General features: G+C 43.8%; 1 protein-coding gene across 2 annotated transcripts in view; it reads right to left on the bottom strand.

Moving 5' to 3' along the window:
* The window catches only part of CPNE5 (copine 5), a 200,033-nt gene that overhangs the window by 116,393 nt on the left and 70,750 nt on the right, over positions 1-12,890 (bottom strand). For both annotated transcript variants that reach the window (XM_061632533.1, XM_061632534.1), the window contains exon 4: positions 2,072-2,175. In XM_061632533.1, the coding sequence (XP_061488517.1) occupies positions 2,072-2,175 (104 nt within the window). The remainder of the gene's footprint in view (positions 1-2,071; positions 2,176-12,890) is intronic.

Here is a 12,890-nt window from a genome sequence, read left to right as displayed (position 1 = left end):
AATTTTCATTTTAAATGTGGCATTTTAAACTCAAAATGTGAATATTTTACAGCTGTTACATTTCTCAATTGTTGTGACTTTGACAGACTTCAAATAGGAAGCCTTATAAAGTGCCAATACCTAAATTGTGTCACTGTTGCATGTTGTCCATCAAATGCTGCAGATACTAAATACCATTTCATGTTATTTACCAAAAGCCATAAACAAAACATACTACCATTACATATCAACTGTCAAACACTATCTACTATTAAATAGTACTGTCCACCAGTGATAAAATACTGTCAAAATTATATGCCAGTGGTTTTCAAACTGTCCTATGGAGACCCCTGGGTTCTTTGGAAGCTTATTGGGCTCCCTTAACAATTTATTTATTTATTTATTTTATTATACTTGTATACCGCCCCATAGCCGAAGCTCTCTGGGCAGTTTACAGTAACTAAAAACATTAAAACAAATACAATTTAAAACAGATCTTATAAAAACAATTTAAAACACAATTTAAAAATTTAAACAGTATAAAACACATGCTAAAATGCCTGGGAGAAGAGGAAAGTCTTGACCTGGCGCTGAAAAGATGACAGTGTTGGCGCCAGGCGCACCTCGTCATAAACGTCATTCCATAATTTGGGGGCCACCACTGAGAAGGCCCTCTCCCTTGTTGCTGATAAGCAGAATTGAAAGACAAATAGCCCACCACTGTTGATCTTCTTTTGCAATGTGTGCAGCCAGAAGAGCATGTTAGGTGTGTTTTACGACACACTTAGTTCACAGTTGGTGACATGGAGACCCAGCATTGTCCTGTGTGAACTGACGACACGCCCACAAACAGTCTTCCTTAACCTGGTGCCCTTCAGATGCTGTTAACTACAGCTCCCATTATTCCTGACCATTGGCCATGGTAACTGGGGCCAATGGGAGCTTTTGTGCAAAACATCTGGAGAGCACCAGGTTAAGGAAGGCTGTTTTAGAACATGTCCTAGAATCCTCTGCAAAGCGCAGTGTTGCCCTTGCTGACATCGATGCAGAAACTTTCCCCTGAAAGTAGAAAGTTTGAAAACCACTGTAACATACCTCTGCACGTCTAATACTAAATATCACTGTATGCCAAGTATCAAACCCCAAATACAGGCAACAAAATATTCAGAGAATATTTGTTTATTCAGAGAACTCCTGGAGCATAGTTTGCAGCAAGAATTTGTGAAGGAGGGTTCTAGGGCAAAGATTTGTTTCAGCATCATCTTGCACTCCCCAAGGCTTTTGCAGGGCCAAGGCTCTTTTACACAATGTTCACTGCAAGTCCAGAACTACTAAGTAAGGAAGCACTTTGGAACAGTGAATTTCAGGATGGAACAGTGTAAAAATTCCAAAAGAGAACTGACAAACCCTGACTCAATAAGGCAATAATCCTGAGATTAATTGGAATTATTGTTGCCCGTGAATAAAAAGAACCCTTCTGAATTTCAATGCCCCTGGGGTTCCTTTCTGTCTTTGCAAATCCTAGCTAGGGCAATGCACATACTTGTTCTTCATCATACCATCTCACTAAGTAGAAGGATGCTGCTCAAACCAGACTTGTTATTGGCAGACACTGGGCCCCTCCAAACTGTTTTTTCCCCCTTCTTCTCTGCAACATGGCATTAACACAATAATAGTGCATTAGTGGTGTGTTAATACTAGACTGTCCACACGTCATTTCGCTTTATTAGTTGCTCTGTGATGCTTCCCCATTGTTATTGCATTAGTGCCATCTGGAGGGGCACAATGGCACTATAAAGCAACAAAAGTGAGAGAAGAAAACAAACCAGGACATTGGTGGTTTAAAAAGTCACAGGATTTCAGCAGGATGTTACAGGACATCTGTTGTCTGGAAATGAAGCAGTATGTCCACACCAAAATTTCTGCAGGCACAAAGTGTTGAAAGAGGGATTGTGTATAACCACCCCAATACCATCATGAGCACAAATCCTCAAGAATGCACAATAAAAGGGACATCTGGAGGGGCTCACTGATATTCTCCTCACACCTTCTTCTCATCCATACCCAGAATGCCCAGAGTTATTTAACTCACAGATCAAAGCGCAAATTCTGCTTCTCTTCAAAAAAATAATCGAGGATGAACTTGCGCACAAAGTCAGGGTTCAAGGTGTTGTCAATGACTTCGGTCCTGCCAAACTGCAAAGGGAAGGAAGACAAATGAGATATATTGGTGCGCATGGGAGTAAAGCCCACCCCCAAGCTGATGAGGTCTGAAGCTGCAATCCAGAACATGTCTATTGAGAAGTAAGCTCCATCAGGTTCAATGAGACTTACTCCCAGGTAAGTGTATATTGGATTGCAGCCCAAGCCGATAGTGACTGACACGGAAACGGGTCTTGGGGAGCAGTTTGATGAGTATGTGACTGCTGTGAAAAAGGTGAACTCCGTGTTCAGGATCATTAGGAAAGGGATAGAAAATAAAACTGCAAATATCATAATGCCTTTATTGAAATATATGGTGTTACCACACTTGGAATACTGCATACACTGATCACTTACTACATCTCAAAATGGTTATTGCAGAGCTGGGGAAAGTGCAGAAAAGAGCAACCAAAATGGTCAAGGGACAGGAGCAACTCCCCTACGTGGAAAAGTTACACAACACAGAGTTTTTTAGCATAGAAAAAAAGAAAGGAGGGGCAAGACACAGGCATCTTCAGAGGGGCAAGGAGGGGCCCCTCCCATGAACCAGAATCCCCAGATTCCATTTAAAAATAGTTTCTAGCATTTGTAGAATCTGATGTGCAGGCGCTATTCTCCTCATTTGTTTTGTGAGAAACTAGCTTGCTTCCACTTGTCAATGTTTTCACCAATGAATGCAGTCATAGCAATGACATTTACTTAGGAAAGCAGATTGAGTCAAGTAGACAAAGAGAGGTCTAGAGTGAACCATCCATTATCTAGACCCTTGATTTGTTATTCTAGTGGTAGGCCTGGAATATCTGCTGGTCCTTCCTGGTGAAGAAGTGATTGTTGTTCCATAGAAAACAATTCAGTTGTCTAGGAAGTCGATGTAGTTGTGATAGTAGTATGGCAACTCAAAAACAAAAGGTAGCAGCAAAAACAAGAGCTAATGATCTTTCTAACTCAGGTCTTATTTATTTATTATTTATTTATTTGCATTTCTAAACCGCCCTATAGCGAGCAGCTCCCAGGGCGGTGTACAACATGATAAAACCACAATATTTAAAATACAGCAAGTGTGTATTGCGCAGACAATATAAACATTATATAAACAAAGTGAAAGAAAACTAAAAAAAATAAGATTAAAAGCTTAAATACTTTAAAATGCCTGGGTGAAGAGGTGGGTTTTTACCTGGCGCCGGAAAGATGACAGAGAAGGCGCCAGGCGTATCTCATCTGGGAGGGCATTCCATAATTCGGGGGCCACCACCGAACAGGCCCTAGATCTTGTTACTGTTCTCCGGGCCTCTGTATGGGTTGGGACCCGGAGAAGGGCCTTGGACGTCGAGCAGAGTAAACGGGTAGGAACATAGCGGGAGAGGCGTTCCATCAGATATTGCGGTCCAGTGCCGTTAAGGGCTTTATAGGTAAGGACCAACACTTTGAATCTGGCCCGGAAACATATTGGAAGCCAGTGCAGTTGGGCCAGAATAGGTGTTATGTGGTCGAATTTCTTCGTCCCAGTAAGAACTCTGGCGGCAGCATTCTGCACTAGCTGAAGTTTCCGAATCGTTTTCAAAGGTAACCCTACGTAGAGAACATTACAGTAATCCAATCTAGAGGTTACCAGAGCGTGAATAACTGAGGCTAGGTTCTCCCTGTCCAGGTAGGGTCGTAGTTGGGCTACCAGCCGAAGCTGGTAGAACGCATTTCGTGCCACCGAGGCTACCTGGGCCTCAAGTGACAGAAGCGGATCTAATAAGATCCCCAAACTACGGACCTGTTCCTTTAGGGGGAGTGTAACCCCATCTAGGACAGGTCTGACATCAACCATCTGAGCAGAGGGCCCCCCAACTAGCAGCATCTCAGTCTTGTCAGGATCGAGCTTCAGTTTGTTTGCTCTCATCCAGTCCATTATCGCGGCCAGGCAGCGGTTCAGTACAGCAACAGCCTCACCTGAAGAAGATGAAAAGGAGAAATAGAGCTGCGTATCATCAGCATATTGCTGGAAACGCACTCCATAACTCCCGATGACCTCACCCAGCAGCTTCATATAGATATTAAAAAGCATGGGGGACAGAACTGAGCCCTGCGGGACCCCATACTGGAGCACCCAGGGACTTGAGTAGTGTTCCCCAAGCATCACCTTCTGGAGACGATTCTCAAGATAGGAGCACAGCCACCGCCAAGCAGTGCCTCCAACTCCTAACTCCGCGAGTCGCCCCAGAAGGATACCATGGTTGATGGTATCAAAAGCCGCCGAGAGATCAAGGAGAACCAACAGAGTTACACTCCCTCTGTCTTTCTCCTGACAGAGGTCATCATACAGGGCGACCAAGGCTGTTTCTGTACCAAACCCTGGCCGAAAGCCGGATTGAAATGGATCCAGATAATCAGTTTCATCCAAGAGGGCCTGGAGTTGGCGAGCGACCACGCGCTCTAGAACCTTGCCCAGAAATGGAACATTTGCTACCGGCCTATAGTTGTTAAAGTTATCAGGGTCCAAGGAGGACTTTTTTAGGAGCGGTCGCACTACCGCCTGTTTCAGGCAAGGTGGGACCACTCCCTCTCGTAACGAGGCATTAATTACCTCCTTGGCCCAGCCGGCCGTTCCATTTCTGCTAGCTTTTATTAGCCACGAGGGGCAAGGGTCCAGAGCGGAAGTAGTCGCCCGTATCTGTCCAAGCACCTTGTCCACATCCTCGAGCTGTACCAACTGAAACTCATCCAATAAAACAGGACAAGACTGTGTTCTGGACACCTCATTAGATTCAACTGTTACAATATTGGAGTCAAGGTCCCGACGGATGTTTATGATCTTGTCTTGGAAGTGCCTCGCAAACTCATTACAGCGGGCTATTGATGGTAATATTGCGTCCGGAGAACCAGAGTGTAAAAGTCTCCAGACAACCTTATAAAGTTCCGCTGGGCGGTTACAAGATGACTGAATGGAGGTGGCGAAGTATTGCTTCTTCGCCATCCTCACCGCCTTCACATAGCGTTTCGTGGAGGCCTTCACAAGTGCATAATTACAGCCGTCGGGAGTTCGTCTCCATTTACCCTCCAACCGTCTCCTTTCTTGCTTCATCACTCTTAGCTCCTCGGTAAACCAAGGGGCCAATTGAGCTCTGCAATGGAGAGGGCGCACCGGGGCGATTGTGTCAACTGCCCGGGTCATTTCCGTATTCCACAGAGTGACCAGGGTTTCGACAGGATCGTCAGTTTTATCAGCCGGAAAATCCCCCAGAGCCCTCTGAAATCCTTCAGGATTCATTAGTCTCCAGGGACGGACCATCTTAATTGGTCCTCCACCCTTGCAGAGGGGAGAAGACGATGTGAGTCTAAATCTCAAGAGGCAATGATCTGTCCATGACAAAGGAATAGATGTAAGATTCCTCACTCCCAGATCACCTTCCCCCATTCCAGTGGCAAAAATCAAGTCTAGAGTATGTCCTGACACATGCGTCGGGCCAGCAACAAATTGAGACAGCCCCATGGCTGTCATGGAGGTCATGAAGTCCTGAGCCGCTCCAGAGGCGGCCTCGGCATGAATGTTGAGATCCCCCAATACCAAAAGTTTGGGAGATCGCAACACCAAGTCCGAGACCACCTCTGTCAGCTCAGTTAGGGAAGCTGTTGGGCAGCAGAGTGGACGGTACACCAACAGTATTCCCAGTCTGTCTCACTGGCCCAACGTAATGTGCAGACACTCCAGGCCATTAGCCACTTGGATGGGGTGCCTAACAAGAGAGATGGAACTTCTATAGACCACAGCAATTCCCCCTCCCCGACTCTCGGATCTACCCAGATGCTGAACCGAATACCCAGGTGGGCACAACTGGGAGAGATTAATACCTCCCAGGTCGCTCACCCAGGTTTTGGTAATGCATGCCAGATCGGCCGCCTCATCCATGATTAAATCATAGATGAGGGAGGTTTTATTATTTACCGATCTGGCATTAAAGAGCAGCAACTGGAGATCCGAGAGTTGGCTGGTAGAACGACCAGCAATCCTGTGGATGTGAGGAGGACCGGAACACAGCACAGCCACCAGTTGTCTGGGCCGAGTTCCCCTTAACTGGCAAGTCCTCCTCACAGCGCCATACCTCCCATTACCCGTCACTGCGCTGATTGGGGCCCCCTCTGGTCCTCCCTCCCAACACCCTATCCTCTCCCCCAGGCACATAATAAAAATAAAATAAATAAAAAAACTCATACTCCATACACAATCACACACTCATTCATACAACCATTCATACACACAAATAGCACAAATAGCACAGCAACAACAGCAGGGTCCCAATAGCCACGAATCGCAACAGTGGCAGCTGTAACATCAGGGGCTCAGAAGCGATGAGCAGCAGCAGCAGCAGCACAGGCAGGCCGATGGCTCTCCCTCCCTGGGCAGCGATGGTCCTCTTCCCCTTGCATACATTTTTAAAATTTTCTTCTGAGGTTTTAAATATTTTAAAAATTACTCTGTTAATGCTACAGCAGATAAAGTCCATCATCATTTATTTATTTATTTATTTATTTTAGTCACTGCATTTGTATCCCACCTTATATCCCTCTCCCAAAGAGCTCAAGGTGGTTCTCTCCCTCCTCATTTAATCCCCACAACAACCCTGTGAAGTAGGTTAGGCTGAGAGGCAGTGATTGGCCAGTGAGCTTCATGGAGGAGTGGGGATTTGAACCTTGGCCTTCCATGCCCCAGTCTAACACTCTAACCACTGCACCACATTGGCTGTCATATTATACCCATATTGCAGGCGATATAATTGTGGCTGAGAGAGTGTGGGTTATGCCAGCCTTGCAATGTAGCCCAGTGTTGTTCTACTCATTTTGCTGAAGGGAGTAAGGAGGAAGCGTATGTTCATGATAGCCTTGAAGGGCAGTCCAGTGTTGTTCACCTGGCATTTAGCATTTTTAATTTAGGGAAATGCACTGTGGAGGAGGCTGCAAAGTTGATTATAATTGCTGGAGAAGATGAAGACAGGCAGGGGAAGATCTGAGGTGAATGGAAAGATGTTACCTGGATGCCAGGTTCACCTGTAGATGGACAGCAGGTCTACCTGTTGAGAGCCAATGGAGGGGTAGGCCTGGAATATAAGTTTTCACCCACACACATCCAGGTCTACACAGGCCTTACCACCATTCAGGTATCAGATCTACCAGAAATTGTAGACTTGTTCTCCAATGAGTTTTCCTATTTATATTAATTTGGAGTACTTACTCTGTCCACCCCCAGCAGAAAAATCCCTGCGGACACCTATGGGACATTATAGAGATGTACAGAATTATTCAGAGCATGGAGAAAGTTTATAGGGAGATATTTTTCTCTGTTTCTCATAATAGAAGAACCTGGGATAATCTAATGAAGCTGGACGTTGGGAGATTAAGGACAAGCACATCTTCACACAGCACATAAACAATGGATTATGCTATCAGAAGGCGTAATGGTGGCCACTAACCTGGACAGCTTTAAAAGGAGATTATACAAATTCATGGAGGATAGGCTATCAATGACTACTAGTCCTGGTGGCTGTACACTACCTCCAGTGGGAGAGGCAGTATGTCTCTGAACAGGAGGAGGAGAGGGCTATTGTCCTCATGTCATCCTTTGGGGCTTCCCAAAGTATAGGCATCTGGTTGGTCACGGCAAGAACAGAATGCTGGACAAGATGGCCCTTTGGGATGATCTAGCAGGATTTATATTCCTTTGTCCAGCAAGAGTATAAGAAACAGAATAAGGATTTGAAGGCAAAAAAGTGCCTATCTGAGTTTTCTGTTTCACTCATTGATGCGCAGGGTTAATTAATCACTTCTTTCCAATCTTTAGAGCAAGGATTTTGTTTCTGCCTCATGACAAAAAAGGAAGAGAGGAAGGAGGAAGCACAGGGGTTTGGATACTTGTATTTTTTCAAAGCTTTTTATTTCATGGTGTATATGTGTGTTTTTAATGTCTTACAGGCACCATATCTAAAGTTCTAATTTAAAATATACAATACAGACATTGTTGGACATGCTTTTCTAGACCAATAAACAAACAAATGAAAAAATGATAAAATGCAGAACACAAACAATCTTCTTTTTCAAGAAACAGACTAAGCCTGCAATCCTAACCCCATTTACCTGGGAGTAAGTCCCATTGCTCAAATGCAAAGATGCATCACTGAACACCAAAGTCAGGATCATTCAGACCATGGTATTCCTGATCCCTATGGATGGATGTGAAAATTGGGCAGTGAAAAAAGCGGATAAGAGAAAAATCCACTCATTTGAAATGTGGTGTTGGAAGATAGCTTTGCGGATACCGCAAAAAAGACAAATAATTGGGTGTCAGAACAAATTAAACCAGAACTATCACTAGAAGCTAAAATGATGAAACTGAGGTTATCATATTTTGGACACATAACGAGAAGACATGATTCACTAGAAAAGACAATGCTGGGGAAAACAGAAGGGAGTAGAAAAAGAGGAAGACCGAATAAGAGATGGATTGATTTCATAAAGGAAGTCACAGACCTGAACTTACAAGATCTGAACAGGGTGGTTCATAACAGATGCTACTGGAGGTCACTCATTCATAGCGTCGCCATAAGTCATAATCAACTTGAAGGCACATAACAACAACAAAGTCCCATTGAATTAAACAGGACTTACTTCTGAGTAGACATAAATAGGATTGCAGCTTTAAACATCAAAGAAATGTTCTGAGAGTCTGCAATATTTCAACACCATAAATCTGTGCATTTTTTCAGTGTGTTAGAATTTCTCAGCTAAGTAGCCCAAGTTATTAGATTAGTTGCCCAAGCATGGGGCAGGCAGTCTGCCTGTTACATTTATTTAATATTACATTTATATCCCACCTTTCCTCCAAGGAGCTCAAAGTGGCATACACAGTTTACCCTCCCCATTTTATCCTCACAACAACCCTGTGAGAACCTCCCCATTTTATCCTCACAACAACCCTGTGAGAAAGATTAGGCTTAGAAACAGTGACTGGACCAAGGTCATCCAGTGAGTTTCACAGCTGAGTGGGGGTTTGAACCCTGGTCTCTTGGATCCTAGTCCAACAACCTAACCACTGCACTTCACTGGAAATGCTCCATCATTACGCACAAACTATTTCCACATAGCAGCCAGAAACTGATGCACATGGTACATCCTACTAAACAGACACAGCTGAAGGAAATAGGGGTGCTTTGACCTTTCCAGAGATAGAGACAGGGGTGTAGAAAAAGAAAGTGGTACAACTGAGGAAGTGTAAAGTGCAACAATGAAAACCAGAAAGGGGAGGATGAAATATTTAATATAAAGACAGGAACCTCCTATATCTAAAACTGCCAATTTTTTGTTTGCATCATAAGTATGGTAGCAAAAGGCAGCTGCCTTTGCACAAAGCTAGCCTAGTGAGAGTTCATAAAGGCCATGTGATTAAGTCTCTCTAGGTGCATCAATTAAGCAGATGTTAATTATACGTCATCAATCCTCAGGGGGTTACAGAATTGCTGGGTGGACTTACAGAGCCTTCCTGTACTACCAATTAATATCTTTAGGGGCTAAATTAATCCTATGACACAATCATGGTTGTGTGTGTGTTTGTTCCAAATGGTAATGGATGCTTCCTAATGGGAGATATTTCCAAGACCATGGAGAAAGGAATCCATGCTTGGAGAATATGAAACTTTCTGGGACTGGATCTGGATAGTTATACATCCTATGATGTGAAGCAGAACTCGGTGGTTTCTGTCGGAAGTGTGGCAAGAGCAACACCTATTTGTGTTCTTTTTGCATTCCAGAAGGAAGATAGAGTTAGGCTCTTCCAGCTAGCTAGGTTTGCCTACCTTTACCTGTGTTCTTCTCTACCCAACTTCCTTCCATTGTAAACTGATACAGTAATACCTCAGTTAAAGAATCCTCCAAGAAGGAAGCTCCTTTTAACAAAGGATTTTTAAAGGGTGAAACTGGCCAGCTTTGCTTTGCTTTGCTATGGATAAACTTTTCAGTCTGTGCCTTGGCTTTAAAGTGAAACTGACTAGCCTGTGCCTTTGCTTTACTATCAATAAACTGATACTCCTGTTTGCTTTGCTGGGGTGAAACTGTTAAGCCTGTGTTGCATTTAAGAGATCTCTTGCTTTCTCCCAGGGCTGGGGAGGCAAGGATCCAACACGATTCAGAGGGGGAGGAGGGGGAGGGTGCTGGGTAGGCACCCTTTAAAGCTCCTGTTGAAGCTGCCCCCACCATCTATGAGTGGATGTAAAACCTATCTCTATTCTTTCCATGTTATTCCTACCTCTGCTACCAAAGTTTCTGTCAAAGAAGCAATGTCCAGGAATGCATCTACTTTATTAACTGAGGTATTACTGTATCTTCAGGGAAGCTGATCCCACTTCTAACCCTCCTTCCTGTTTACCTTTTGTGTCCACAACTGTCTGAGAAGAGAGGAGACATCTGTCTTTGTTCTCTCTCCTAAAACCTGAGGGCAATATCTAAGCTTGAGCACTGCACTTCTGACTTATTTAGTTAAAATGAGGCATGCCTTTCCTATCTACTATGTATTTCTATAAATAAAGTAACTTTTCTTATTTCACTAAGTCTTAAGTCACAGTGATTTAAACACAGGGTAAAAGCCTGCTTCTTAGGTACATACACACACTGACACACGCAGCTCAGAACGTTGAATTACTCTGCATATGCATATCAAAGTTTATGAGACTCAGGTGAACTAATAGAAAGAGGCCCTTATCATCTTAAGTCTGCTGAATTGCCAGCTGACCATCCGACAGACTGTATTTCAGAAGCTAAGAAGGGTTGATCTCAGTTGCCATTTGATGAGTGCTTGCCACAGTACAGATGGGTGTTTTTATGTTCACAAGCACTTGGACAGATTCCAGTTCTCCCAGGGGAAACAAAAGCTTGAAGGCCGAGAGCAAGAAAACGCTTCATCTCCTTGGTTGTACAATGGGGACATCAGCCCTGAGCAAGGATGGAAGGATCAGTCAGTTCTCTCAGTTTCTCATTTTCCCAATCTTAAGTTTGGTTCCCTGCATTTTTGCAGCAATGTGATTAAAAAAAAAAATCTCATGAAAATTCTTCAGCATTTTACTGTGAATTTCTAACGCACACAGTTTGGTATGCAGTTTTGATTGCTGTACACATTTTTGCAAGCAATTTCCCCTAATATACTATGTTTGTATGTTATTTTTACTAACATATTCATATTTATGCACACTTTCCCTTAATAAATACATTTTTGTAAACATTCTTTGTTTGGAAAGCTGCATCACAAAATTTGGATGTGTACAAATTTTGATGGCTGTGTTTTGGTTCTCATATTGTTTCAGAAAATGTGAATTTGATAGATTCAGTTTTAAATGTGAACTCAGTTGGATTTCTCCCCCATCCCTGACTGTTAATGAGACCTGAGACTATTCTGGCATCCAGGAAAGGGATGAAGGTGAAGTTAAATGAGTGTGAGCTTTGAATGAGCACAGCTCTGGGAGGATTTGTTAATTTTATTATTGTTGTTGTTATATCCCACTCTTCTGGTGCCTACATACCACTCAGCGTGGCTGACAGGAACAAAAATAACAATATGATAAACACCGAGACAAGTGCTGAAGTTTAAAACAAAGCATCAGATATCAACTTAGCTATCTGACAAAACAAACACCTGCCAGAGCAAAAAGTTTCACATTTGAGGTGTGGTCACAAAGAAGGCCCTTTCTGTAGTCCCATCAGCTGGGCCTCCACCATAACGTGGACCTAGAGAAAGGTCTCTCCATCAGATTTATGGTGTGCACAGGCTTCTATGGCAGGAGGCAGTCCCTACTTAAGGTGCCCTTGAGCAATATCATTTACGGCCAGGGATGGGGAAACTCAGGCCTGGCTACTGAACGAGGCTCTCCGGGCCTCTATCTGGCCCTCAGAAATCTCCCAAGGCCACTGGCCCTGATTCACACCACCAGTGTTGTTGCCTCGAATGTGTCCTTGAACTCTAATAATGCCTCTTGCTTGTCTCGATGGAGGCTAGAAAGGGGTGTATGAGTGTGTGTAGAAGCTAGTCTACTGAACAAAGGTAAAATTTACATTTGTTGCTCCACCCAGTTTTGCTTCTGGCTCTGCCTACCACTCGCACGTGGCTCTCATAAGGTTGCCCAGAAGGGAGTGTGGCCCTCAGGCTAAAAAAAGATTCCCACCCTGTTTCAGGGCTTTAAAGTTCATCACAAACAGTTTGAATTGTGCCCAGAAACAAACTGGCAACCAGTACAGCCCTTGAAGGACAGGTGTAATATCACAATCTCATATGTAAGCTCCCAGCAGCATCCTCACTGCTGCATTCTGGAGTCTGACAACCAGGAAGCATGTAGGTGCTATTGAAAAAATGACTGCATAGTACTATAAGTGGGCGGGGAGACAGTTCTCTCGTTATAGTCCAAGAGATGCCTATGACAGTTGCATAACTACTTTATGCACTCCCCAAAACATGGTCACAAGCATCAGCAAGGGTAAGAATTGTGTGTGTGTGTGTGTGTTTCCAGCTGTGACAACTTGCAATCAGAATGCTGATCATAAAACTACTTTTCCCAGTGCCTGCATGACAGATACGCTGCAACCAAAGTGGCTACAAAGACATGGTTAGCCAAACGAACGCTAGAAACAAACAATCTCTGCTTCAAACCCTACTACACTGTATGTTCCCTAGGTATGCACTTTGGAAAAGT

This window comes from Rhineura floridana, chromosome 6, assembly GCF_030035675.1.
Source record: "Rhineura floridana isolate rRhiFlo1 chromosome 6, rRhiFlo1.hap2, whole genome shotgun sequence".
Classification (NCBI taxonomy): Eukaryota; Metazoa; Chordata; class Lepidosauria; order Squamata; family Rhineuridae; genus Rhineura; species Rhineura floridana.
Note: the sequence above shows the minus strand (reverse complement) of the source record. Positions and strands in the feature narration are given on the sequence as shown.